The 25,380-nt window shown below is 44.2% G+C and overlaps 1 protein-coding gene across 1 annotated transcript; it reads right to left on the bottom strand.

Annotated features, from left to right (window-relative positions):
- Positions 1-2,041: 2,041 nt before the first annotated feature.
- Positions 2,042-17,678, bottom strand: LOC137593714 (ankyrin repeat domain-containing protein 26-like). Its single transcript, XM_068312652.1, has 32 exons — positions 17,479-17,678; positions 16,408-16,522; positions 16,146-16,319; positions 15,694-15,800; positions 15,288-15,425; positions 14,582-14,683; positions 14,441-14,504; positions 14,314-14,365; positions 14,067-14,215; positions 11,836-11,926; positions 11,473-11,706; positions 11,304-11,399; positions 11,157-11,227; positions 9,284-9,456; positions 8,498-8,528; positions 8,266-8,407; positions 7,965-8,178; positions 7,699-7,882; positions 7,419-7,565; positions 6,838-7,300; positions 6,068-6,573; positions 5,838-5,990; positions 5,581-5,756; positions 5,380-5,473; positions 5,138-5,227; positions 4,926-5,038; positions 4,612-4,759; positions 4,235-4,525; positions 3,843-4,078; positions 3,314-3,503; positions 2,906-2,951; positions 2,042-2,797 (listed from the first exon to the last, which is right to left on the bottom strand). The coding sequence occupies exons 1-32, from the start codon at positions 17,676-17,678 to the stop codon at positions 2,667-2,669; spliced, it is 5,121 nt and encodes a 1,706-aa protein (XP_068168753.1). The 3' UTR covers positions 2,042-2,666.
- Between the last annotated feature and the right edge of the window lie 7,702 nt (positions 17,679-25,380).

Below are 25,380 nucleotides of genomic sequence, written 5' to 3'. Positions count from 1 at the left end.
GTGGGGGTGTTTTATTTACTTGCTGCTGAATCTGGTCGATGACCTCCTGAAATATATAAAGGAGTGTGTGGAGGTCATTATGGGGGGTGGGGGGTCTATTTAGATCCCCTCTGTAAATAAAAGTGAAAGGATTTATTCCACAACGTAAAAGTTTATTCCCTTTTATTTGCACATGTAGTTGCATGTAATGACTTTGACCTCAGAAGACCTCGAACCCAAGGGGTCTGCCTCCCCCCTCGAGTTGATGCAGCTTCTGGCGTTCTAACATTACAGGGGCGGGGGGGGGGGTCGATTTCTTCTCTGCTGCAGAACGGGGCGACAGAAAGGCTTGTCAGCTCTCTCTGGAATCCTTTCACATGTTTGTCATTTCAAGCACTTAAACATTAAAGGAAGCTCAACCCCCCCCCCCCCCCCAGAAGATCGAAGCTCCTTTAATGTCGTGAGAGATGACAGCGGAGACGCGGAGTAAACAGCCAAAAATAAAACAAAGCGGCGATAAAGATAATCTGTCAATCCGTCCTAGAGAGCCAAGAGGCCCGTTTAGATCACGTTAGCGCCGGATTGAAATCGGATTTAGCTTTCTGCTTCGCCCGCGTTGCGTTGGGGTCCCATCGGCGACAGGAAGCAGCTGCCAGTCGGAGGGATTCACCAACCAAAGTTTGGTGACGATGCTTTTAAAAAGAATAAAATTTGAATCATTTAATAACACTTTTTTTTTTTTAATCACGACTCATGATTTAACTTTATTTATACTTTATTTGGACGCTCGTTCATTTATTCCTTGTCTATACCTGCTTCTCCCGCCGTCGCAGGGTTTGCTGGAGCCTATCGCAGCCGACTGGGGGCGTGAGACAGGGTACACTCCGGCTGCGACGCCAGTGCACTGTGGGACGCTCATTATTACTTTGTTGTTGTTTTTTTTCTTTTTAATTTGAGTTTCAAGATTTGTGTTTTCATTGGTGCTACTTCCTGGTTTGTTTGTCAGCGGGATTAAAAAATAAAATCGAAACATACAAACGGTTCTACTCAATTTGGTAGAAGGTTGAGCTGAAGATCAGGAATTAAGAAGTAATTTCACTAAATAATTTGATTATTTTTATTTCTAAAGATCCAATAGAAGGTGTTTCTTTAGTTCCATCGACACATAGAGGGACCTTTGCTTATTAAGTCTTCAAAACTATTTCTTCTTCTGCTCTTTCCCGTCGCAGCAGAGAGATTTATTAATAAACGTCCTGTTCAGTCGACAACCTCATCAGAGGTGGGGAAACAGACGTCTTGTTTTTCCTTTACAGCTGTCGGACCGGCAGTCGGAGATAAAAAGACTGGGCATCACAGACGGAGGATGACCCAGCGAGGAGCGCTTTGTTTTAAACCAGAGTCGCTTTTCACAAAAACAAGCCTTCATTCAGAATCTGTCTGTTTGTATTCCTGCTGCCTCCAAACGCTTCATGACAACAGTTGTAACCTCCTCAATCAAAAACACGCTTTACGCACGGCGCATGAAGCTCCGTCGACGGAAGAAAGAGGAGAAGAGAACATTTAATAGTCAGTCTGTCAGATGCGTAAAGGAAACAAAAATAAATGCAACCAGATTTGAATATCTAACATTTGAGGCTGATGCAGGGAGGGAGGGATCAAAGGGAGGAGAGACACGCCGGGGGGGCGATCGTAAACGCGTTGTCTCATTTTAATAAGTGCAGGAAACGGTTTCTAAAGCAACACATACCATCAGGTTTGGTGTGTTTGGGAGTGTGAAGAACATCCAGACGTGGATAATGAGGGTTGGGTTAACAACCCAGGGAAGGATGCACCTTTTTTTTCCTCTTGAATATAAGATACAGAAAAATAAGCTGTGAACAAAATAGCAGCAGAATGAAGAGAGGTTAAGGGATGAATTTATGAGAAATCTGTTCAGACATATCCTCCGAGTCTATTAGAGGTTTTAAAGGTAGGTGTAAAAACCTGTTATTACAGTAAAAGTACCAAAAGGATTTATGTTATAAATAACATTAAAAAGTCTGCGTGACACCTTTAAGCTCTGACAAAGGTCTGTTTGCTTCAGAGGGGAAGAAAATGGAAATGAGTTGTGTTAACTTTCACTTTTTCTTCCACAAGTTTGTTTTACAAGTCTTTTTTTTAAAAAAGTCTTTGTACGACCGAGTCCAAAGAAGTGATTGAATGGAATTCAACAAATTACTGTAGAGAACACACGGAACTGATTCACTCAAGTCGACAGTTTTGCTCTTTCATTTATAACTTTAGTCTTCTGTACATCTGTCTCAAATTCATTCATTTATCTTCATGACCCGCTCGTTCTGTTGTCACAGATAGCAGGATGCTGGAGCCTATCCCAGCTGGCTGGGGGGCACCGTGGAGCCACATGTAGACAAACAAACACACACACACACCAACACCAACAGGCGGTTTTGGACGGGCCAATTCACCCTAAGTGCATGTTTTTTGGAGGTGGGAGGAGGCCGGAGAACCCGGAGAGAACCCACGCAGACACGGGGATATACATAAAACACATTTATGACTTGTTCCCTTTGGTGCAATGTGCATTAAGTCGTCTTCCTTTCATGAAAAAGGAAGATAAGTTAGTGTTTGGTGTTTCATTGCTGGCCGCTGGCTTTGGTCGGATCTCATGGTGAGTTGAAGTACCTCCATCACATCTGATGGTTCCTCATTAAAACCTCTACGTACTCCTGCCAGGCCCTGCTGACGGGGTCCAGGTCCGCCCACGAGGCAGATCCCACCGGGGACAAACGGGCGGAGGCTGAGTCCAGCTCCACTTTGGCTGAGGACCAGAAACACAGTTAACAGCAGCTACACCTGCAGCGGCTGTCAGAGACCAGACAGAAACTCTGAGAAGGTTGAATCACACATTTCAAGTCAGTGAACTCACCATCGTTTAATTCTTGGGTCACGTTTTTAGCCAACTCGCTCCGCATCTGGAAAAAAGGTGTCGTTAGATTTGAGTTGTAAAGTAAAACTGTAAAACATTGATGCATTTAAAAATAACAGTTCACCACCAAACAGGACTATGGTGAAGAGCAACAAGTTAGTCTCAGATGATTGAATGGGAATAAAATGAAGTGGAATGAAGCAGGATAAGCCAGGAAGCACGCTCTGCTTTAGAGAAGAGTTTCTGCAGGCCTTTAAAATCAGTGGAACATATGAATGCAGATCAGGTTAGAACCACGAAGAGAGGAAAGCTCAGCACAAGGCAGAAAAGATGTTAAAGTTTTATCTGGAGCGGATCTGGATGGAGGGATGGCTCTGTCATGTTTGTTGGAAAACCCTGAGGATGGACCTTAGCGAGGAAGTCCTCAGCCCTGATGCTCTGTTGTTCAGGAACAGGGCCGGACATGGAGACCCCGTAGTTTGAGGATGAACCACCAGAATCCAAGTGCAGCGAGGGGCCCCCAAGACTACTAGTGAGCAGAGACCTGCTGCGCTCACTAAGCAGCTTGGAATTGGCTTCGTTGAGTCGACAGTTAACCCTGTGGTGGACAGGGTGGGGGACAGAGTGGGGGACAGGGTGGGGAACAGGAGGGGGAACAGGAGGGGGAACCAAGTATTAAAAACAGTTCAGTATCTCCTCCAAAACTCTCAACTGAAAACCAATCAGAAGCCCCACTGGGGTTGGGCAGGTTCCAGTGTTGCTAACGCTAATGTTCTGTATGTTATAAACGTTACAGCAATTCTATAGAAATATAAAACATAAGACTTCCTGTATGCATTTCAAATTAAAAGCACTCTATTGCGTCCCTGGACAGAAGCTTCATTTTGCTAAACTTGGTCAGAAGGGTCCGTTCGGCCCGACCAAACGCTTTGGTCACCTCTCAAGTTTGGCTTCCAGGGACTTGCGGAGGCGGAGCTCCTCTCTGTACAGCTGCTGGTACTGCTCCAGCTCCAGGCGTGAGGATTCTCGTTGGTTCAGGTTGTCCCGCTGGATGGTGCGAGCTCGGTCCAGTTCCCCCTCCATCTCCTGGATCCTCTGCTTTAGCTGGGCGCGCAGGAAGGCCTCATTGTTCTCTCTCATGTGATCCAGAGCTTCCTGGGATGCAGCCTGGGACTGAGAGACAAACACAGTCTGAAGTCACTGGAGAGGCCACACCCACAGGTGGAGCTTCCTGCTTTGGGTTTTAAAAGGTACGGGCTGGGGGGCTAAATCGGGGGTAGGCAAAGCAGAATTTGTGGATTTAATACCTGAAGGTCATAAAATGTTCACCTGCAGGAAGACGTTGACTTGATCCAGCTTCTGCTGGACGTCCTGTCGGGCTCTCTCCTCCACGTCCCGCCGGTACGCGTCCAGCTGGTTCTGCTCCACCTGACAGGCCTCCAGCCGGCGCCTCAGGTTCAGGACCTCCTCCTCCAGCTGCCTCTTGCTTCTCTCCAGCTCCTCGTTGTTTTGGCCGAAGCCCTTGAGTGACGCCAGCTGATCCTTCAGGTCGTCGTTGGACTTCTCCAGCTGGCTGCGCCGCGACGCCTCCCTGTCCAGCTGCCTCTGTAGGTCCTCCACCTGGTCGAGAAACGATAAAACACCTGACGGACTCCAGACGTTGTTCAACAGGAAGTGTTGAACCTCACTGAGGGTAGCGTACAAACCTTATCTTTCATTCGTCCTAAAGCTCCTTCAGACTGTCCGGTTCTGCCGAGGTCCGTCCGCAGGCTGCTCACTGGAGAACCAAACTCATGTCCCGTCACGTCCTGATCCCGCAACTTCTTCTTTGCAGTCTTTAATAAAGTTCGCATCCTGAAATCCATGGACAGGAAATGCAAAGTAATAAAAATCCACAAACAAATCAGTGTTGAAGCCAGAAGACACCATAGACTGCGCTCTGCTGGATGCTGGCGGCGTCTAGACAACAGGAAGTGCTGCCAGAGGCGAGGAGGGGGGCAGCGAGGTGTTCAGGAGTCACCTGTACGTTTCTTTTTGAAGCTCTGCGTTTCTCTTCATCTCTTCATCCAGCCGGGTGTCGACGGCCTTCTTCTGCTCGACCACCTTCTTTGCTTTTTTCTTTTCTATCTCCACCTGGAACGAGACGACAGACGGACTCAAACCACCGTCAGGAGGAACGCTAACGTCGACATACGCAGCACCTTCCAGCACGTGAATGCATCGCTGTAACACCTGTGTGCTCAAGTCTCCTTTTTCCTTCTCCAGCTCTGCCAGGCGGAGTCCGAGCTTACCAACCCCTGTTCCAGGTGAGAGGTCAGATGTCTGGAAAAAGATTGGATGCCTTAAAATACGATGACGACCTCAACATGTGAAGTCATTCAAATACAGGAAAGATATATCTTCCTTTATTAGCCATAAAAACAGACATGGTTCCACTCGTGAGCGACGTGGAGCAGGACCGTCTGCAGACTCACCACGGCAGCTTCCTGAGCTCCTTTCTGAAGCGCATCGATTTTGTGGGACTGTTGCTTTGCAGCGGCTTCCAGCCTGGCGTTCTCTATCTCCAGCCTGAAGACATGAATGTTGTTGAACACGAATCCTTCCTCCCTTCTGAAGGTTCATTAACCTGACGTGTTTAAATCCAGGTGTTGCTGCGTGTGGACAGCAGGTCTCACCTCTGCACGGCTTCTTCCAGCTGTCTGACCGTGGTGTCAGAAGCCGCTGAGGCGTTCAATGCCGTCTGGATTTCCTGAGCGGCGCCGGTGAGCTCCTTTTCTTTATGGTCCAGCGCGTTCTTCAGACCGTTGATGCGCTTCTCAGCTTGGACATACTGGTCCTCACTTTCCTCCAGCTGCACCACAGACAAACATTTCCAGAGCCATGACTGATGTGTTCTGGTGTTACCGCTGGTGTCGCAGCGGGCTGCCGTTACCTTTCCCTTCAGCCGGTCCAGGTCTCTGAGGAGCCGAGCCTTCTCCTCCTCCAGGTCGCTACGGTAACGCGTGTTGACTTCCAGAGAAGCTTCGCTCATGGACAGCTTCTTGAGGGCGTCGGCCAGCTCCTGCTGCAGCAGCCTCAGACCGGCCTGCAGACAGGATCCAGAGAAGGAAGGGTCTGAAGAGGGTCTGCAGCCAAAGGGCTGCAGGTGTTGAACCGTCTCACCTCTCGTTCGTTCTTCTCTTCCTCCAGTTTGTAGATCTGATCTCTGAGTTCGGCGGCTTTACCGACGAGCTCTTTGTTCCTCTCCTCCATCAGCTGGACTCTCTCCTCGCAGTCGGAGCGCAGCTTGGTCAAGATGTCGCTGAAGCGCTCTTGGGCGTCGGTCACAGCACGCTCCTTTGCCGAGCCTTTATTCTGGGCCTCCTCTAGTTGTTGCCGTAGTAACATGGCCTCGCTCTGGGCTTGGGCTAGCCTCTCCTGCGTGGCCTCTTGTCGCACTCCGGCACGGCTGAAAAGCTCCCTTTCGGCCTGCTGAGCCCCCTCCAGCTCCTTGACCCGAGCGGTCGTCTGGTCCTTCTCGCGCTGCAGGACGTCCAGCAGTAACCCTTTCTCTGCCAGCTGCAGCGTGACCCGATGCACCTCGTTCTCCATGCTGTTTGAATGCGCCTCGGCATCAGACAGCTTCTGAGACAGGCTGCTGACGGCCTCGCGCTGACTGGCTGCTTCACCTGCAAACAAGCGTTCAATTGAAGATAAAGGTTCCAGGAGAAACTTCGAACGTCATCATGACATTAAATATCAGTGCAGTTCAACCTGAATCCAAAAACAATGAACAAACCAACGAGTTAATGAGAAGCACAAAGACAGAAGATGGATGACAGACATGAACCATCAGATGAGCCCAGCTGTGGTGCGTTCACTGACATCCACTAAAGCGAGGTGAGGGAACACCTGCTGCATGTTAACCCCCCCCCACCTGGACCTCCCCCCACCTGTGAGTCTGTCTTTGAGGCGCTGGTGCTCCTCCTTCTCCCGGAGCAGCGTTCTCTCTGCGTCTCTTCGAGCCTCCAGGCAGAGCTCCGCCTCCTTCACGGCTCCGGCCAGGCGGGTCCGAGTGGACTCCGCCTCCGCCTGCAGGGTCTCACGCGTCTGGCGCTCGTTCTCCAGGCGGCTCGTCGCCAGAGACAACTCCGACTTCAAGCTGGTCACCTGGTTGTTGCAGCTGAAGCCGGTCTGGGTCAAGGCTTCGCTGTTGAGTTGGAGATCTCGCCGAGCGTCTTCCAGCTGCTCCTTCAGAGCCTCCTTCTCCTCCCACAGGTGGCGCTCTCGGAGGCTGCTGGTGGCCTGGGAGCGCTCCAGGTCCGCCTTCAGGAGGTTCAGCTGCTCCTGCAGGCTGGCGTTCTGCTGGAGTAACTCCCTCTCCCTATCACTGGCCTCAGTGAGCTGAGACAAGGCCTACCAACATCAACACGACACGTCAAGGTGGCTTCGAGAGGCAGGTCATCACGTAGAAACCTTCGTGCTAACCATGAACTAACTTGACCTGAGACGACTTTACGTCTCTGAGCGTTACCTCGTTGCTTTTGCTCATGTTCCTCCTGTTTTCCTCCTCCATCTCCTGCTGCTTACGGAGGTGGCTGCTCAGCAGATTCTCCTGCAGGGTCCGAGCGCTGCGCTCCTGGTCCAGCAGCCTCTGGGTCTCCCTGTGGGCCTCTTCCATCTGGGGGGTCGACACAAAACCCGCCAACGTTACAATCCCATCAACACCAAACGGGAGAGCGGCCACCGACCAGGAAACGCCACGGTGAAAGTAATTCCTGCAGCGTGAAGCGTTCACGTTCCAGCAGGTCTACCTGCTTCATGTTGTTCACCAGGGCTCCCATCTCCAGCTCCAGATTCCTGAGGCTGAGCTCCACCTTCTGCTTCTCCTGCACCTCCAGCTGCTGCTGCTCCTCCATCCTCCTCAGCTTGTCTCTGGTGCTGCTGTACATCATGGAGGCATTGCTGCCATTTTCCTGCTCCTGTTTCAGCTGGAATCTACATCAAATAACCAATTACACAAGATGTGATGGTGACGACAGGATTACAGAGTAATCTATTACCAGGAGGTACTTCTCACTTCAGGTTGGTGACTTCGGTCTGCAGCTCCAGCTGGTCGCGCTCTAAGCCAGACTTCAGGTCTTTGACTTCCTCCAGGGATCGCTTAAGCTCCGCCTTCTCCATTTCAAGAACGACCACCTTGTCGGACAGGTAACCATGGCGACCCTTTGCCTTCTGGATGGAGCGCTCGTATTCGTGGAAAATGTTCTGCAGCTTCACCATGCTCCTCGAGTCTGAGACACGAAGATGTTTATAAAATGGATTATGTGAAATTAAGTCTTAATAGGGGAGGGGCTGCAGTGGGAGGGGGGGGGGCATACCCAGAGTGGCTGAGTCCAGCTTCTGAACCAGGAGGGAAGCGTGTCGATACCCTGACGTGGGGGAGTCCATGTCATCCGTGGCCGAGTCCGATGACTGAGTGATGTCATCAAAGTCTTCCGCCATCTCCGTTTGTTCAGGGCTCTGAATACGAAAACAAACCTCAGCGTTAATGTGGTTCCACGTTTTATTCTGCATCACGTAATAAAAGCATCAACAGAGTCGTTCTTTCACCTTGTTTTGCTGCCGTCCGCCAGCCGTTAACCTGGATCCAACAAACACCAGAAAGAAAAACGGGATTATTTAGAAAACTTCTGCAGCTCTGGGAGCTGAATTAAAGTGTGGTTTAAGTGTGATGGTGTAACCCCCCCCCCCCATACAGTATATTTGAATAAGCTCACTTGAAAACCTCACACTGTCACGCTTTTAACTCCACCCACTACCTGTCAAGTGCCCAACCAGTCACGGTGCATCTCCCAGAAGGGATCACGTGAACAAGAGCTCTGTTTAATGTCCTCTAACATATAACACCAGCAGGCTGTACACAAGAAAACAAACGTTTGTTTGTGTACAGTTTTGGCCATCGTCTACCCAGAAGTTCTGGCCGCTGGCTGAGTTAGCTCCGGTCTTCACATTTGTCCGTGTCTGTCGCTTACGGAGCCGTTTTGGCTTCGTCAAACACAGCGGTTTACATTCTTTGATTGTGGCGGACCTCACGTTGTCGTGTGGGGAACCCCGATGCTTTATTCACCAGGACCGAACTCCCGAAGCCGGAGTCTACCCGGATGGCTGGACCGTAACGCCGAAGCGGCCTTCGACTTCGCGTTCGTCCATCCCACACACACCGAGCCGTTACGGCTTCATCGGATACAGCGGTTTGTTTTCTTGTGACGGCGAAGAAAGAAAAGAAGAAAACAAAAGAAGTCTGATACTATTGTTTTATCGTGGTATTTCCACGGGTTCTGGACCCCCTGACCAGCTCCGGCTGGGAGATCTCTTTCTTAGGTCTTGAACTTTTACCTCTTGGGGGCTACAGGCAGCGGCCCCTGCTGGACTCCATCCTGACTGGACAGGAAACCTGAACTGCTGTCAGGTTTTTCAGCTCTCATGTCTTTCAGTGCTTCTCCATCAGCGTCCAGGGAAGCGCTGGATTTCTGCACCTCCGCTCCAGATCCTGTCGTCTCTTTACAAACCTAAAGAAAAAACAAACACACCCAGGGATTAATATTTGACAACTGCACATGAGAGACAAACTTAAGCAGGACGTGTGTTACAGCAGGATGTGTCGTCTTTGTGATGCATGATTTATTGCGGCGCCTCCCTTTGGAGAACTAACACCTGACTGTGGTTACTACAGGGACATTAGTGTGTAACAGCATCGCCACACCTCTGCACAATACTGTATTTTGTAACACTGTATTGATTTAAAAAACACAGGAATGGGTTGTAGATATTTTTCCCTTTGTTTCATCTAGAATTGTGAAAAACTGTAAATGTAGATCCTATTAAACTTCTAATCACATTTTATAAACATCCTGTGATCTTTAATCAATGACTATTGTTTGATTTTACAGCATCAACCTGGTTTTCATGCATTGCAACCACTGCTGTTTCAAAATAGACAAAGCTCATTCATGATGGGCTGACATGAAGGCAAAAGCAGAATTCAATTCAATAAGCAGCAAACTGAACAAGTTTAATATGTCGCTCTAAATCCTAGGAGGCCGCAAAATATGACATCTATTCACCCACAGAGATATAAAATACGTGTATCTGTAAAGAAACACTGCAGCACATGTTGCCATATTAACACAGCAGCACTTCTTTTCATGGCAAAGAAGGCTATTATCTGAACAATGTTCACACTGCATCACCTAGAAGGAGAGAGTTTATACAACAGAATCCATTCAAAGTAAAGACACATGCAAAAAGCCGATGCGTGATGACAGACGGGTCGCGTCTCTAAGCTTTGTTCAGCCGTCCTGAAGGAATCCAAAGCTGAAACAAGCCAAGGTTTATTTGACCGCAGCGCAAATAAACTTCAACAGATCAGATTCTGTGTGGTTGGTTAGGAACACACAGATATGTACATGCAAGAAGAACTCTTCTACTTGTACACAGATCTACAGAATATAAATATTAACACACTGCAAATGAAAATCAAAGTAAAGAAATAGATCATCAAGAGGTGAAACTAAGCACACAGATGAAATGAAGAGAGAAAAACAACGTGGCCAGACGGTTCTGGGCTGTTTGGATTTAACTCACATGAATCTCCTGCCTGATATTTCTCCTTTTGGTGTCATAGGTGGGCACAGAAAGAACAAAAAAAACCAAGAATATAAGAACCAAGTTTGGACTTAAACTAACATGATAATCAAAGGAACCTGTCAGTATTGAATTTTCATAGATCCTCTTAAAATATTAGCTGAGTCACATTTTAATGAATCTGAAGTGGAAAAACATTTTTACTCATGGAACAAAATACAAATGTGTGAGGAAGTTTTGTCTGAATTTTCATGTGATTCCCTTAAAATAGGGGAAACAAACAGTTCATCTCTCAAACTTCGACTTCACTCTCTGTTCTGATGTCATTTAACACCAAGTGGTCACGAGTGATAGTGACCGACCCTGTGTTTGCTTCGTGCACCAAGAAACATCTGTAGGTGCTTATAGACCAAAAATATTACCCTCACCTCTTTTAAATGTTGTTAAAAGCTGTCATTTTGTTAATATTTAAGGACTCTTAAATTCAGCAAACATTATAGAGCTTTGTCTTTGGGTCCATTCATTTTCTGCATATCAATGGTGTATTTTATTTCTCTGTTTGCAAAAATTCACGGGTGATGGTTTGTTATTGTGTTAAAGATGTTATATCCTGGTCATCTCTCACCTTTTGTTGCTGCTGTCCAGGTTCTACTTCATCCTGACTGTCTTTGGTCGTTGGTGACGGCTCAGAGGAACCTGAGGAGACAGAGTTTTACCCAGAGCTCTGGACATACTGTATGCACACAAATATTATCAGACCTGTGATCCTCACCTGGTTTAACCACTGCCTGAAGTTCAGCTGTGTGTTGAAGCTCAAAGTTGTCTGTGGTGGACGAGGATGTCAAACGATCTGGTTCCCAATCTGATTCTGAAAGTCAAAGACAGAAAGCGTTTCACCGCTGGGATCAAACGTTTCGTTTCAGACGCCTGACCGGCCTTACCCTCTTCACTCTCTGGTTTCTGAGGAGCCGTCTTCCTCACTCGGGGTGCAGGCTGACGGGGGGGGCTGAGGAGTCTCTGGATGGAGCTGATGCTCCTCGGAGGTTTCGTGGGAGGCGACACCGCGTCGTCTTTGTCCTGAGCTTCTTCAGAAGGATCGGAGCGCTCTGGAAACTCCTCGAGTCCAGGAGAGGCCATCCTGCAGCCGGGCAGGGTTCTCTTACTGGTGTCTCTTACTTCATGTCACAAAAATATCACATGCATTCAATTCAATTACTGAGATTAATTCATGTTTTTCAATTTTTGCTGCATGAGATGGTTCCTGGAATGATCCGACTAAAGAATGAATAAAAAAAAACACCTACTGTCTTTCCTATCTTCTCTGACAGGGGGGACCTCTGGGGTCGATATGCTTTGCTTTTCTTCATGTGACATCTTGGGATTTTCAGAGCAGGACTGAAGGAGAAAAAATCCATCCCTGACCAGTTGTACGACAAAAACCTTCTCTTATGAAGTGTTCTGAAATGTGTCTTTACCTCAGAGTCCCAAGAATCTGCGTCCTCGTCTCCCTGATCCAGACCAAGCTCAGACAGGAAATCTGTTTGAACACATGAGAAGATCAGTTTTAGATTCTGTGCAAAACTACCTAAATAACTATAGGACACAGCATTTCATGTGACTGACAGAAAATGAAAGATAAATTATAAATTAAGAGACACAACCTAGTATTTTAGGTTATAGTCGTACAATTGTAGGTTATAATCATAGTATTGTATGTTATAGTCAAAGTATTGTAGGTGAAGTCATAATATTGTAGGTTATAGTCATATTAATGTACATTACACTCTTTTACCTCTTCTCTTCTCTTTGGAGACGTCCGTCTCAGGAACAAGTGAGGTAGTGTTGGCAGGTTCCCTCTCCTCACGATCATTTCCCTCTGAGATGTCTCCTTCCTGTGATGTCAACCAGACGATGTTCTACATGAGCCGAACCAGTGAGCATGGAGTCGACTACAACACTTCAAATTCTAATGTCGCTGCACAGGAGCAAGAACTTCTAAAACACAGATGCTTCACACATATCTCCATGGGGACAGGACAGTAGATGTGGTCTACACAGTCAGTGTGGTTGTTTTTTCATTCTCTCTTGTTCGGGAAGCATTTCTGTTCTCTGATGAAACATGTGGAGTTAATTTAGCCTCACATTCATCCTCAATCTTGTTGCGTCGACACAGATCTACATCAGAATCTCTGACCGTGGTTCTGGACAAATCATACAGCAACTTCTTTTCTGTGCTCCTGGAGTCCTCATTTCTATCACCGTCTTTCTATCAACTTTCACAACAGCTAGCAGCTCGTTGTCATTGTTTTCACCAGTTCATCATTCTCTTTAGTCTCTTCCTCTTCTGGATGGTTTGCTGGAACAAAACTGGTTCTTGAAACTAGTGGCGCCATTTCAGTGAAGCAGTCGACATCATATTGGTCTTTAGTTTCAGAGGAAGAATCCCAGTCTGATTCGTCTGCTATAGCTGCTCTGTGTTCTGACTGAGTGCCTGTTGAATAGACCCAGAGAGGACACGGGTTCATCTCCAACTGCCTGAGTCGAGACACATTTTACTGATGAAACATCTCTCATGCTATCCAGGCGCTCTTCATTTGGTTGATGGAACTCACTTTTCAAATGGTTTTCAAAATCCGACGTCTGATCACCTTTCTTGCCAGCTGCCCCTCTGTTGACCCCGTCTTCTTCACATCGTTCATCGTCACTGTCGTCCATTGAGGAGCCCCATGAGGATCTGCGCTTCTCTCTCAAAGCTTCTTTGTTTGATTCAGCATCGTCTTCAGCATCAGAGGAATCTTCTTCTCTCACAAAATCGAGCTCCGTGTCTCCATCAAATCCTCCTAGTTGATTGTTTTCTGCAGCATCACTTTCGTCATCGTTCTTTCCCGTTTCTCTTTCAAACTCTTCCTCTTTAACCTCAGCAGGTAAAGTTTTGATGTGAAACGTGTTTTGGGGTGATGACAGTAGGTAATCCCTCCCAAGGCTGTCGTCTTCATCAGAAAACTTGGATTCTACTCTGACCGCTGAAACAACACAATCCTCCTGTATGGCTAAAGTCGCTGACATTGCATAACTTATAGTTCCAAGTGGGCGTTCGTCTCCTTCGTCTGTTTTGTGATCGTTCTCTTGGGAATTCTCATCTGCATGAGCTGGATTGGTTTCAGTGTGAGCGGTGTGTGTGTCGGGTAAGTCCTGAGCATCATCACTAACTTTAAAGGCACCGGGAGCCGAGGTCGATTCTACTGATTCAGCCAGGTCGGCTTCAAATGAAGCCACACAGCTGTTGTCCCCCTCACATTCATGTTCTTCATCATCCTCTTCCTCAACATCATCATCCTCATCCTCCCCTACGTCTTCTTTTTCTTCATCATTATCGTTCTCCTCCTCTTCCTCCTCCTCAGCTTCCTGTTTGACTGTCGGTTCTGGTTTTACTACATGAAGGCTGCTCCTCTGTTCCATCTGCTTGTTTAAGTATTTGAAACAAGAACAGGAGACAAAAAAGTTGAAGAGCTTCATCACAAATATTTATATTTACCTGTCTGCAGCCTGGATGGGGGGTCGAGGTGATCTGGGAAACTCTGGATGGGAAGGAAGTGGGGGAAGGATCTACTGGGTTCTGCAGAGCATTGCTGGAAGGTGAAGCCTTTGGGAGGGATGGAATTCTCTGCACTCGCAGTGCCGAAGCTAAAGGCAGATAAGGATCCACGATTACTATTTATTTTACTATCAAACCAAAAGCTATGGAGGAACACTAAGTTAATAGAACTCAAAGCTTTTGGTACCTTCTCTCGTTTTTAATTCAATCATTTTCCGCAGGTTCACCTTCTGTGGTTTCTGAAAGACAGCAAATTAAGTCCTGCATGGAATTTAAGAAAAATAACCTTACAAGGACAGAAATGTAGTGCCAACCTTATTGCTTAAATTCAACTCATCCTCCTCTGATGAAGACCACTCTGTAGTACTTTTTGAAAACCTGGGGGAGGGATGAAGAAGGAGTTGAGCCTGGAGGTTTCATTTCTGTTACGGATAATGGTAGGATTTTGTACCCACCGACTTGAAGACTCTGAATGGGAATTGTCATTGAAACCATGAGGCAACATGGACTGACCATTGTTTCTCTGGGTACTGTGCTCAATGATCAGAAGGGAACAGCTGCAAGGGAGGCAACAACGACGACAACAACAACAACAGGAAAATGTCAAGATCTGATGGTTCTTCTGTTTTAGCTGTACCTGTATATCTGTGCTGTGCAGGGAAAGTACAAGCAAAAAGGCCAACAGTAAAAAGTAATTAAATTAACAATTTCTGGGTTTTGATGAAGATTAAGTTAAATACACTTAATTCTGGACACAGCCATGATAGTATTTTCACTCTTTGAATTATACTAACGTAGATTTTTTAAAATGTATTTTTCCCTTAAATTTAATTACAGTTTAAAATATACTCTTAAAAGGTGCTGCAGCTTCTGAAAAAGGTCCTTTAAACTGATTTATCACTAAACTCTACGTATCAATATGATTTAGATCTTCTTCTCCTTTCGGGTTTTTCCTTCAGGGGTCGCCACAGCGAATCCATCTAATCCTGTCTTCTGCATCCTCTTCTCTCACACAAACTACCTTCATGTCCTCTTATATGATTTACATAAAATGGAGATATTGTTTCAGGTCAAAGTTCTACTCACACCACAAACACACACATTATAAAACTGAAGTACTGATCTCAGAACACAATAGTAAAGACAGGAAGGGCAGCTTACGGATGATGCCCGTTCATCACTGCGTAGTCGTCAGCTGACCATCCCTTGTTATCCTTCAGGCTGATGTCTGCGTCAAACCGTAACAGCAGGCGCAACATGCTGATTTGTCCGTTGCCAGCAGCCATCATTAACGGGGTCCTGCAGGTCAAACAACCAGCAGCAGGGTCAAATGTCAGCAATGGATTAAGAGACATTAAAGAACAAATATCAACAGACGCTGCTTGTAGTTTTTGAGTTGGAATGTGTGTGTCAGCATTCACCCAAAACAAGTAAAGAAAATGTGAGCTTGACTTAAAAAGTGAACAATATCTACAGTGTCCAACATCTCTGTAAAGTGTGACGGCTCTATCTGGGGTTGGTAGGATCGTACGAGTTGGATTACTGCTGTGATTGATTTAGAACCGACCTCTGATCTTGATCCATGAAGTTCACATCGGCGCCCTCCTTCAGGAGAAACTCTGCCATCTCTGTGTGATCCTCACGGACTGCCACAGTCAGCGGTGTGAACGCCTCCTAAAGGTGACATCACAAACAGAGTCATCCACTGAGAAGCAGTAACTCTTTATTACCAAGTATCAAATGCTAGGGCTACAAAATGAGAGGAAATGATCAGTGCAAGAGAGGATTTATCACCAGATGAGTTGGATAAAGAACTTTTCAGGCTGATAGTTTTTTTCATGGTGATATGAGCTGTGATGTGATGACATGATGCTTTAACTCATTGGGACACGGGGTTTATGTCAAATATTCATCCAGGCTTTAACATCTTAGCTTTTTCCCATCATTTAAATAAATCTGCTTTATTCAACATCGACGTGTCCTGCTGTTGGATTGAATATGAGGAAGGAAACATTTTACCGTATTTTGTGCATTGATTTCAGCCCCGTGCTCCAGCAGCAAGGCAGCAGTAGAAGCTGATGAGACGTGTGCTGCGAAATGAAGGGCTGTATTTCCATTAATATCCACCAGGTTAGGATCAGCATGATTCTCCAACAGGATCTTCACACAACGTTCATGCTGGCATTGCACTGCCTGATGCGGTAAATGAATCATCAAGCCACAAAGTTTAAAGAAATGACACCGAAGACGATCCATTCCAGCAGGAACAAACACACCTTACCTTCATCAAGGCGGATCTATTCTGATTGTCACATAGGTTGAGCTTTGCCTTGCTCTCCACAAGGAGCTGCACCACCTCAGCATGTCCACTGGCACAGGCGATGTGAAGTACAGTTCTGCAGAATAAAGGAGATCAATTTATGACACATAAATAGTGTTGTTTGCACAAAAACGTTTAATACTTACTGCTTTACTGTTTTTAAAATCCATTGTTTTAATCAGATTCCAATACGTTGAGTTTGAGTTTTACAATAGCACTGTATATGTAAACTCAAGCTGAATTGTCATCATGTTAAAGTTCAGTCAGTAGTCGACTGTTTCATGTTTTATTACACGCAGGTCTTTAAACACAGGTCTTCCTGTGTCTGCTGCATCTAAACGACTCCTATTCATGAATGAATCTCATTTCAACAAGATTCTTATATCTGACTCTAGATCTTCAGGTACCAGTAATTCTGTGTGTTCTCATACAAAACATAAATGTTGCCACTGTAGAACAAGGTATACACAGTATCTTGTCTTTGCTAAACATTAAAAATAAGTTGAGCCACTTAGCCACTTTTTACCAGCTTATTTTACTGACTCTTGTTACGATACATCGGGTTCATTCTTCATAAGTGAATTACATCAACATTGATAGCCTGTAGTTTTTTGAAGTTTAATTATTTTATAGAAGGACTTCAGCCATTGTTACATTATATTCATTTGAGACATCTTATTATCTACTACGCTTCAAAGTCAGGGAATTCTATATACATATACATCTATACATAATTGTAAAACACAAAAACAGGGGAATCCTTTTTAAAATTGTCTATCAGAATATATGCATAAAATTTCAGTTACAATACTAATATATTCAATTACAAAAATGCAAAAATCATCTGTGGGATGAAAGTTGGATGTATTTCCCTGATGATGACAAATAACTATGTAATGTGTGAAAAGAATATACCAGACATTATGATTATAAATCAAGACTTCTGCCTAATTTGATGTTTAATCTTTTTATTATTATTACAGTAATGGTTGTAGAGGAATAAATGACTCCAGTTTGTGACATTCCTCCTACCTGTTCTCCCTGTCGAGTTGATTTAAATCATTCTTTTTCGCAAGCCGCTTTAACTTTTCCAGATCACCGGCTGCAGCAGCTTTGTGGACCTTCCCCAGGTCCTTGTCTTTGAGGTCATAGCCGAAAGAAAGCAAACTGCCCCTGTCAGGGGTGGCGGACGAGGGTCGCTTTTTCTTGGCAAAGCGGAAGATCTTCTTCATTTTACAGGTTAGTTAAAAATGGTTCCCACCATTAACTCCTCAACCACAATTTAATTTAAACCAAGACGTCTTCTGAAATGATATTTTGAAATAGCACGTAATTACGAAGTTAGAACACTATTTTATCACTAATTACATTATGAACCACCGAACCACGCAGGTTTTTTAGCTCCTGTCACTGACTGATGGCTGAATGGACATAGTTAGCATCTTAGCTTGAGCTTGTTACCATGGTAACTGACCCAACCAGTGCTGAGCAAGTACAGTACAGCTAACGGATGCTATCCTCCAAACTCTGATTTGTCATGTTTCCAGTTTATTGTGAAATGTATATCTTCTGTTAGGATATCACAAGATTCTGTTTTAGGACTTGAAAGCTGTTTTTGCTAAGTTTATGCTAAGTTTATGCTAATTAGCGAAATCTACATATTAAAACTATCGCTGCCAACAAAACACACACTTCTCTTAGTGTACTCATGTGTAGGAGGTAATTTGTGAAGGAGGAAGGTGAATATGTAACACTAATATTTACACACACACTGCGCTCTTCACACTAACTAGAAGACTAACCTGTTGATTGTCGGTGTCAGTCCATTTGTAAATACAGTCCCTGAAGATAAAGAGCGCCTGGTACCTGCTAGCAGCTTCCTGTTGATCAGCCAATCAGAAACGAGTAATTTCTTTGCGGCTTTGATGTTCAAGGTTGGTTGACAAGACACCGATTCATTCATTCATTCATAGATTTGTTATGTCAGTAGCATTTGTGTGGAAATCGTAATAACTACGCTTCCTTCATATTGTCGATGTCAGTTTAGTATATAGTCAGATTTAAAAGTATTAAACATCAAATTGTTATAATTCACTAGCCTTACATTATAGTAATACAGTAATAACTGTCATGTGATGTAACAGAGACTCAGGTAAAGTTCTTCATTTAAAATAAGTGTAGTAAAATCTCAACGACTCCTATGTGGCAGAGGTCAGACCTAGGACTTATTTAAACCAGTCTGTTTTTCCAAATATTAATTATCATTAATACGAGTACTGCATTAGTAACAAGGGCCTAATTAGCTGGGCGTTTAAACAACTAAATACTACCCTGTTATAACTGAAACTTAATGATGGGTCACTACATATGTAACAGTGTAAATAAGCGTTTTTGTAATATCATTAAATTCATGTTTTAATTTGGAACATTCAACCAACTTTTATTTTGTTACAGTGCATTTGGTGTTTTATTTTGAAGCATCGCAGGTGCACTGTGGTTAATCTACAGCAGAGAGAAGCTGGTATGCCGTGGTGTTGTTGGAGCCTGTGTCCAACACTCAATTTATTCCTGTACTGCATATGGTTGATTGTTCTCAAGTATGATATTTCAGCTCATCTTGAATGTTGAATCGGTCCTAGAACGTTAGTCACCGTGATTGGATTTGTTGTAAATTCATCACTTGTGTTAAAGGGTGCCTGCTATGCTCTATAACCGCCAGAGGGTGGCAGCAGAGCAACACAGTCAGGAGTCAGGTTGAGCTGGCTGTGATTTAGTTATACAATACTGTACATGTGATTGAATTTGAATGTTCAATGTGATTATTTTGTGCATATTATGTTATTGTAAGTAAACACAAAACCACTATACGATCACTGTGGGTTACCTACAGCAGAGATACGCTGGCATGCTGTAGTGTCGACCAACACTCGAGTTATTCCTGTGTATTGTTGATAGAGGAATAAATACACAACTGATCCATCTACCTCGACTCCTGAGCTACTTTTTAGTCCTTGCAGAGCAACATATTTGTACAGCGGTTCATCACATTAACAAACATTTTGAGGCACTTTTACAGAAACAGAAACCCAACAGAATCCTCCAGAGCAAGCATAAGCAACAGCAGCAGGGATATACTCCCTCATGGAGAATGAAACTCCGACAGGACCCAGATTCTGGAGGGCGGACATTAGCCTTGACTGTTTGGGTGGAAAAGAAATACAATGGAGAGAAGGATAGGGTGAGTGAGAAAGAAAATTAAAATCTAGGAAGTCCCCAAAGAATGCCTCTTCAGCCTGAATGAGAAGAAATTCACTGTTAGATTTGGTTAGTTATTATTCCCTTTTGCAAACTTTGGACGTGGTGCCTATCATGCAGGAGGCCACGAGAACCAACTGCCGCCTTGTAAATAACACAGTGATTGGTGCAAACTTAGACATTAATACTGTATGCCAAAGTAGCAGGTTTTAAAATGCTGTGCATTTATTTTACATTTACCCACCCTGACAATGTTGAGTGTAAAGAGTCCAGTGATGAAGGAAAGTTTCTCTACTTTAAACATCAAAGCACAAATTGATATAAAAAAACTTCAGCGCTACAGTCTATGCATTAAGGTTTGGGTTTGCACTACCTGCATGTCATTTCATTATTAAAAGCAGGTTCATTCACAAAAAACAAATTACAAAATAATCTGCAGTGCAGCAGCAAATCAGGTGATTGAGATTCTGATTTTTTTGTCCTCATTTATCTTCAGTACCAGCTTCTTCAGCTGTCGTGGGTCACGGGGTTGCTGGAGTCTCAATACAGGTAGGCCACTCCTGCCACATGCTGGACAGACACAAACACACACACACACACACACACACACACACACACACACACACACACACACACACACACACACACACACACACACACACACACACACACACACACACACACACACACACACACACACAATTAAATAACATTAAATTATCATGATCATTTTGAACAGATTATTTTTATGGCATGATGTTTTAAAATTCCTTCATATTATAACCGTGAGGAACATTTGTTTTATCTAAACTCTTACATTTTCTCCTGTTTTCAACAACAGCAAACTAAATTCATCATGCTTGGATTTCTTCAGGATTATATCCGGTAAGAGATCCATCATCATTTTGTCAAAGTATTGTTGGATCTACAGTATATTGAGATCAGTGACATTAACTTCCTTAATTCTACATGTCTGTCTGTTTGGATAAACACATTTAATTAAATAATCCCCCTCTGGGATTAACAAGCTATCCATCTATTTATCCACCTATCCATTAAATCAAATCAACTGGACTCACAGAAAGTTCCTTGGAGAGGTCCTTTCAGTATTGAGCTACTATGGTTGACTCACTTGAAGGGGCTCCTATTAATGACCACCATATGAGGGCTTAATGACGATCTGTGAGGTTTGCAATCCAACGACCACCACTGACACTCCCTGACACTCTTACCACCAACCACCAGAACTGAAGAAGTCTCTTGGATGAGAGGTGAAATGCCTGCAAGGAACTTTCTACAAGTGCAGTTGATTTAGTTTAGCAAAAATACTAAAGTTGATAACTGATGTGGTACTAAATAATTACCAGATTTACATTAATATTTATTGTCTGATATTTTTTGTGTCTAAGCACACAAAGCACTTTTACCTGTAATCCAAAGTGAGATATCATAATACATTAGAAACAGAAAACTGTCTCTACTGAAATATAGTTTGGGTAAAACAAAGGCTGGTGTTAATAACAGATATTTTTTACTGTGAATAACTGTTTGCACATCATCAATGTAATGAAATGACCTCAATTACAATTTCAGAAGGACACAACAGAAGATGTTCACTGTCCCTGATTTTAAAAAACACCATGTGGACATTCTGGGTGACACGGCCCTTCATAGAGCAGTAGAACAAGGATGTCTGCCTGCTGTTGCTGCTCTGTTGGCAAGTAGGGCTTACGTCAATGCAGCAAATAAGGTGTGTTTTATTTCTCTACATCACAGTTCCTCAGCCCCAGGAAAAATATTTTCTCCATCAGCCCTTCATACAGAATAGACTTATTTTAAATTGAGAGTAGAACAGATTCCGAAACTGGAAATTTCAGAAGTTCTTGCTCTCACAAACACAAATTATTGTCTGTTTGTGATTATGATGTTATTTGTAGCTTGGACAAACTCCGCTGGCTGTGGCAGTTCAGGAGGGTGAGGAAAAGATCGTGGAGTTGCTTCTCAAGCACGAAGCGGACGTCGACTTCACGGACAAAAGGGAAAGGTCAGTCCTTAAACATCACATTCTGGGTACATGTCTCATCATCTGAAAGAAAGAGTTCAGTAAAGGAAATCTCACTCATCTACTCAGCCTTGTGTTGATAGAGTCTGGAAACTATATTTTAGCACAACAAACATTTGGAGCTCAAAAACATTTGGAACTCAACCAGAAGAGAACTGTCAATCTCTGCAGAACTTTGTTGACCTGCTAGCTTGTCTTCAGTTGTTCAGCTGAATGCTGATACCATTGGTCGCTGAAATGTTTCCATGTGTTTGATGAACTTGTTGCTGTGATTGTTTTACCTGCAGAACTCCATTGATAATGGCCGCTAAAGATGGAAAGGTTTCCATCGTGCGCCTGCTGCTGAAGTACAACGCTGACATCAGGCTTAAAGACCGGACAGGACAATCCGCTGAGGACTATGCCAGGAGGAATAGACACAATAGGTGAGTTTTACCTGCTATTAGACTGGAATTTCTCCTGTGTGATGAATGTGTGTGTGTCATGAGTAGAAAAAAGAACTGATCAATGTTTCCTTGCTATATCAACCCCAATAATCCCTTATTTATTTTTAGGGATTAATCTTATTTCCTGTGTACATTCTCACATCAGAAATAGGATTAAAACAGCACATATAAACTTTGAAATATGACAATTTCACTGTTTTGACTGTTGTAGATGTGCCTTTATGATCAACCAGTGTCAGCCCAAGAAGCTCAGACCAACCATGTTTTTTAAAATGCTGCCTAAGGGAAGCGTATCATTGGGCCACTCCTCCCAAGAATCTCCAGAAGGTCCTGGTGTTTCCAACGAACAAGAAGAAAGACTGGGAACCCGCAGACGTGAGGTAGAGATAATGAAAGTTGTAGGTGTTTGTATGTGTTTGGTAGGTGTTTGTTCATTTTCAGTGTCCTTATCAGTCCACCTGCCGATTTCACATTCCATTTTTCCTTGAAACTTGAAACTTGAAACTTGAAACCTCAGTCATAAATAATACCCTTAGATACTTTAACTCCTCTGCCTGGGTGAGGGACTCCTCTCCTACCCAGAGTCAGCACTCCACCCTATTTTGGCTGAGAATTATGGCCTCTACTTTAGTGGTGCTGGTCCACATCCCAGCCCCATCACTTCTGGCTGTAAACCGCTCCAGTGCGAGTTGGAGGTCACTGTTTGACAAAGCCAGTTGGACTACGCCATCTGTAAAAAGCAGAGACAGAATCCAAAGGCCAATGAGCCTGACAGCTTCACTTGGTTGTCCATCGAAGTCTGTCCATTGAAGTGAACAGAAGGGACAGCCCTGGTGGAGTCCAAACACTGATGGAAAGGACTCTGTCTTACTGCCGCCAATGCTAAACAGATTCCCCGGAAGATGCCTCAGGGAACACGTTAGTGAGCCTGGTCCAGGTTCTAAAAGCACATGTGGATTGGTTGGGTAAACTCCCAAGTTCATTTTAGGGCTCTAGCAAGACTGTGGAGCTGGTCCCCTTTCCGGGACTCATTCCCCGACCTGGAAGCACTGGGAAACAATCCTTCATCCATGGAGAAAACACCAAGACGTAAGCAGACAGCCAGGAGCATGATTAAGTCCACGTCAGCCGTCCGCCTCTCACCCAATACAACTCCAACAAAACACGCATCAAGACGTTAGTTCTGGAACCAGAGCTCAGCGTAGAGGTGAAGCCGACTATATTTAGTCATAACCTCTCGCATAAACTTGAGGTCATTCCCCACCAGAAGTGTGACTGTTCATGTCCCTGAAGTGAGCTTCTACAACTGGGGAACAGACCATGAATCCTCTGCCTTCATCTGCTGCCCAAGCCACACTGCACTGGACTCCTGTGGGTGGTGGACCCACAAGAGGACAGTCACTCCTTTGATACTGGAAGGAATCTTTGGTTTGGATAGTTTGTTCATTTGACTTGTCTGTTTTATCAGAGTGAAACCTGGACCTCGGCCCTGCTGAGGAATGACTGTGACGTGTACCTGGTGGACGGTGATGGTAACACAGCCCTTCATAGAGCGGTAGAGAAACCGAGTATGTCTGATGCTGCATCTCTACTGTGTCGCAGGGCTTACATCAATGCAATAAATAAGGTGATTATGTGTTTTATTCCTCCACATCCCAGCTTCTCAGCCTCAGGAAAATATTTTGATATATACAGACCAGATTTATTTAAATTAAGAGTAAAACAAGCTCAGAAACTGGCAATTTGAGAGTTTCCATGACGTCATGGACTAGAAATGTGTATTTCCTGGATAAAATATGAGTTGATAAAAAGATTGGACACACATTTTAATACATTTTATACTCAAACACTTAATCTCTGTACATGAGCCACTACGTCCTGAAAAAGATGGATAGTCTTAAATATGAAGGATCATCATAGCCAGAAGTATGTAGAAGAAGTTAGCTTAACAAAACTTTTACTAGAATAATTAAAAGAGTAAAGATGAGGATAACATCTGTGGGGCATAGCAGATTATCTAATTATGATGTCATTTTTAGTTTGGATTAACTCCTTTGGCTGTGGCAGTCCGTAAGGGTTACAAAGACATGGTGACGTTTCTTCTGGAACAAGGAGCTGGTGTCGACATCGGGGACATTGAAAAAAGGTGAGTCCTAAAAGATCACATCTCATCCTCTTAAAAAAGAGTTCAACAAATGAAAATTCAGTCATCATCTACTCAGCCTTGAGTCGATAAAGAGTCTGGAAATGATAGTTTAGCCCAAAAAACATTTCTGGAGCTCAACCTAAAGAGAGCTGTCAATCAGTGTAGAACTGTGTTGACCTGCTTCCTCGTCTTCAGTCATTTAGCTGGATGCTAATACTATTAGGTGTCAAAGTCTGGAAATGAATGTTCTCATGTGCTTGATGAGGCTGTTGCTGTGATTGGTTTTACCTTCAGAACTCCGCTGATGATGGCTGCTGAAGACGGAGCGATAAACATGCTGTACCCTCTGCTGAGCTTTCGTGCTGATGTCACACTTAAAGACTATTCAGGACGAACAGCTGTGGACTATGCAGGCAGGAATGGACATTATGAGTGAGTTGTGCTTCTTGCCTTTGTAGTCGTGTTCTTAGATTGGGCGTTCCCCTGTGTGATGAATGTATATGTCATATAGAAGAAAGAACTAATCAATGTTTCCTTGTTATTTCAATCCCACTGACCAGCAGTAATCAGGCAACATGTACCGTATTTTCCGCATTATAAGGTACACCTAAAAGTCTTTAATTTCCTCAAAAATGCGCCTTATAATCCTATGTGCCTTATATAGAGATCAATATTGGTTGATTAGCGCAGCTCTATCTAGTGGATGCAGAGTGCAACCACAGCCACTACAGTAGTTTCTCTTATAAAGCAGTTATAGGCCATTGAAGGTGCACCTTATAATCCGATGCACTTTATAGCATAGAAAATACAGGTCGTTTAAATCAGTCTCTGAGAGGCGTCTGCTCCTGTTGTAGCATGATCCTCGTGCAAAATTATCATTTAATGAATTTATCCAAATATCTCAACATGAGTGGAAACAGAAGGAAGCTCTCTGTCCATTATAAACACGATTTGCTAAATCCTGTCATTTCTAAGCCCACAATAAGTCTTTTTACTGGGTTTTAAAGTGTAATCTGTTATTTATT

This window comes from Antennarius striatus, chromosome 4 (assembly GCF_040054535.1).
Source record: "Antennarius striatus isolate MH-2024 chromosome 4, ASM4005453v1, whole genome shotgun sequence".
In the NCBI taxonomy this organism is placed as follows: Eukaryota; Metazoa; Chordata; class Actinopteri; order Lophiiformes; family Antennariidae; genus Antennarius; species Antennarius striatus.
This window is presented reverse-complemented; position numbering and strand designations above follow the sequence as displayed.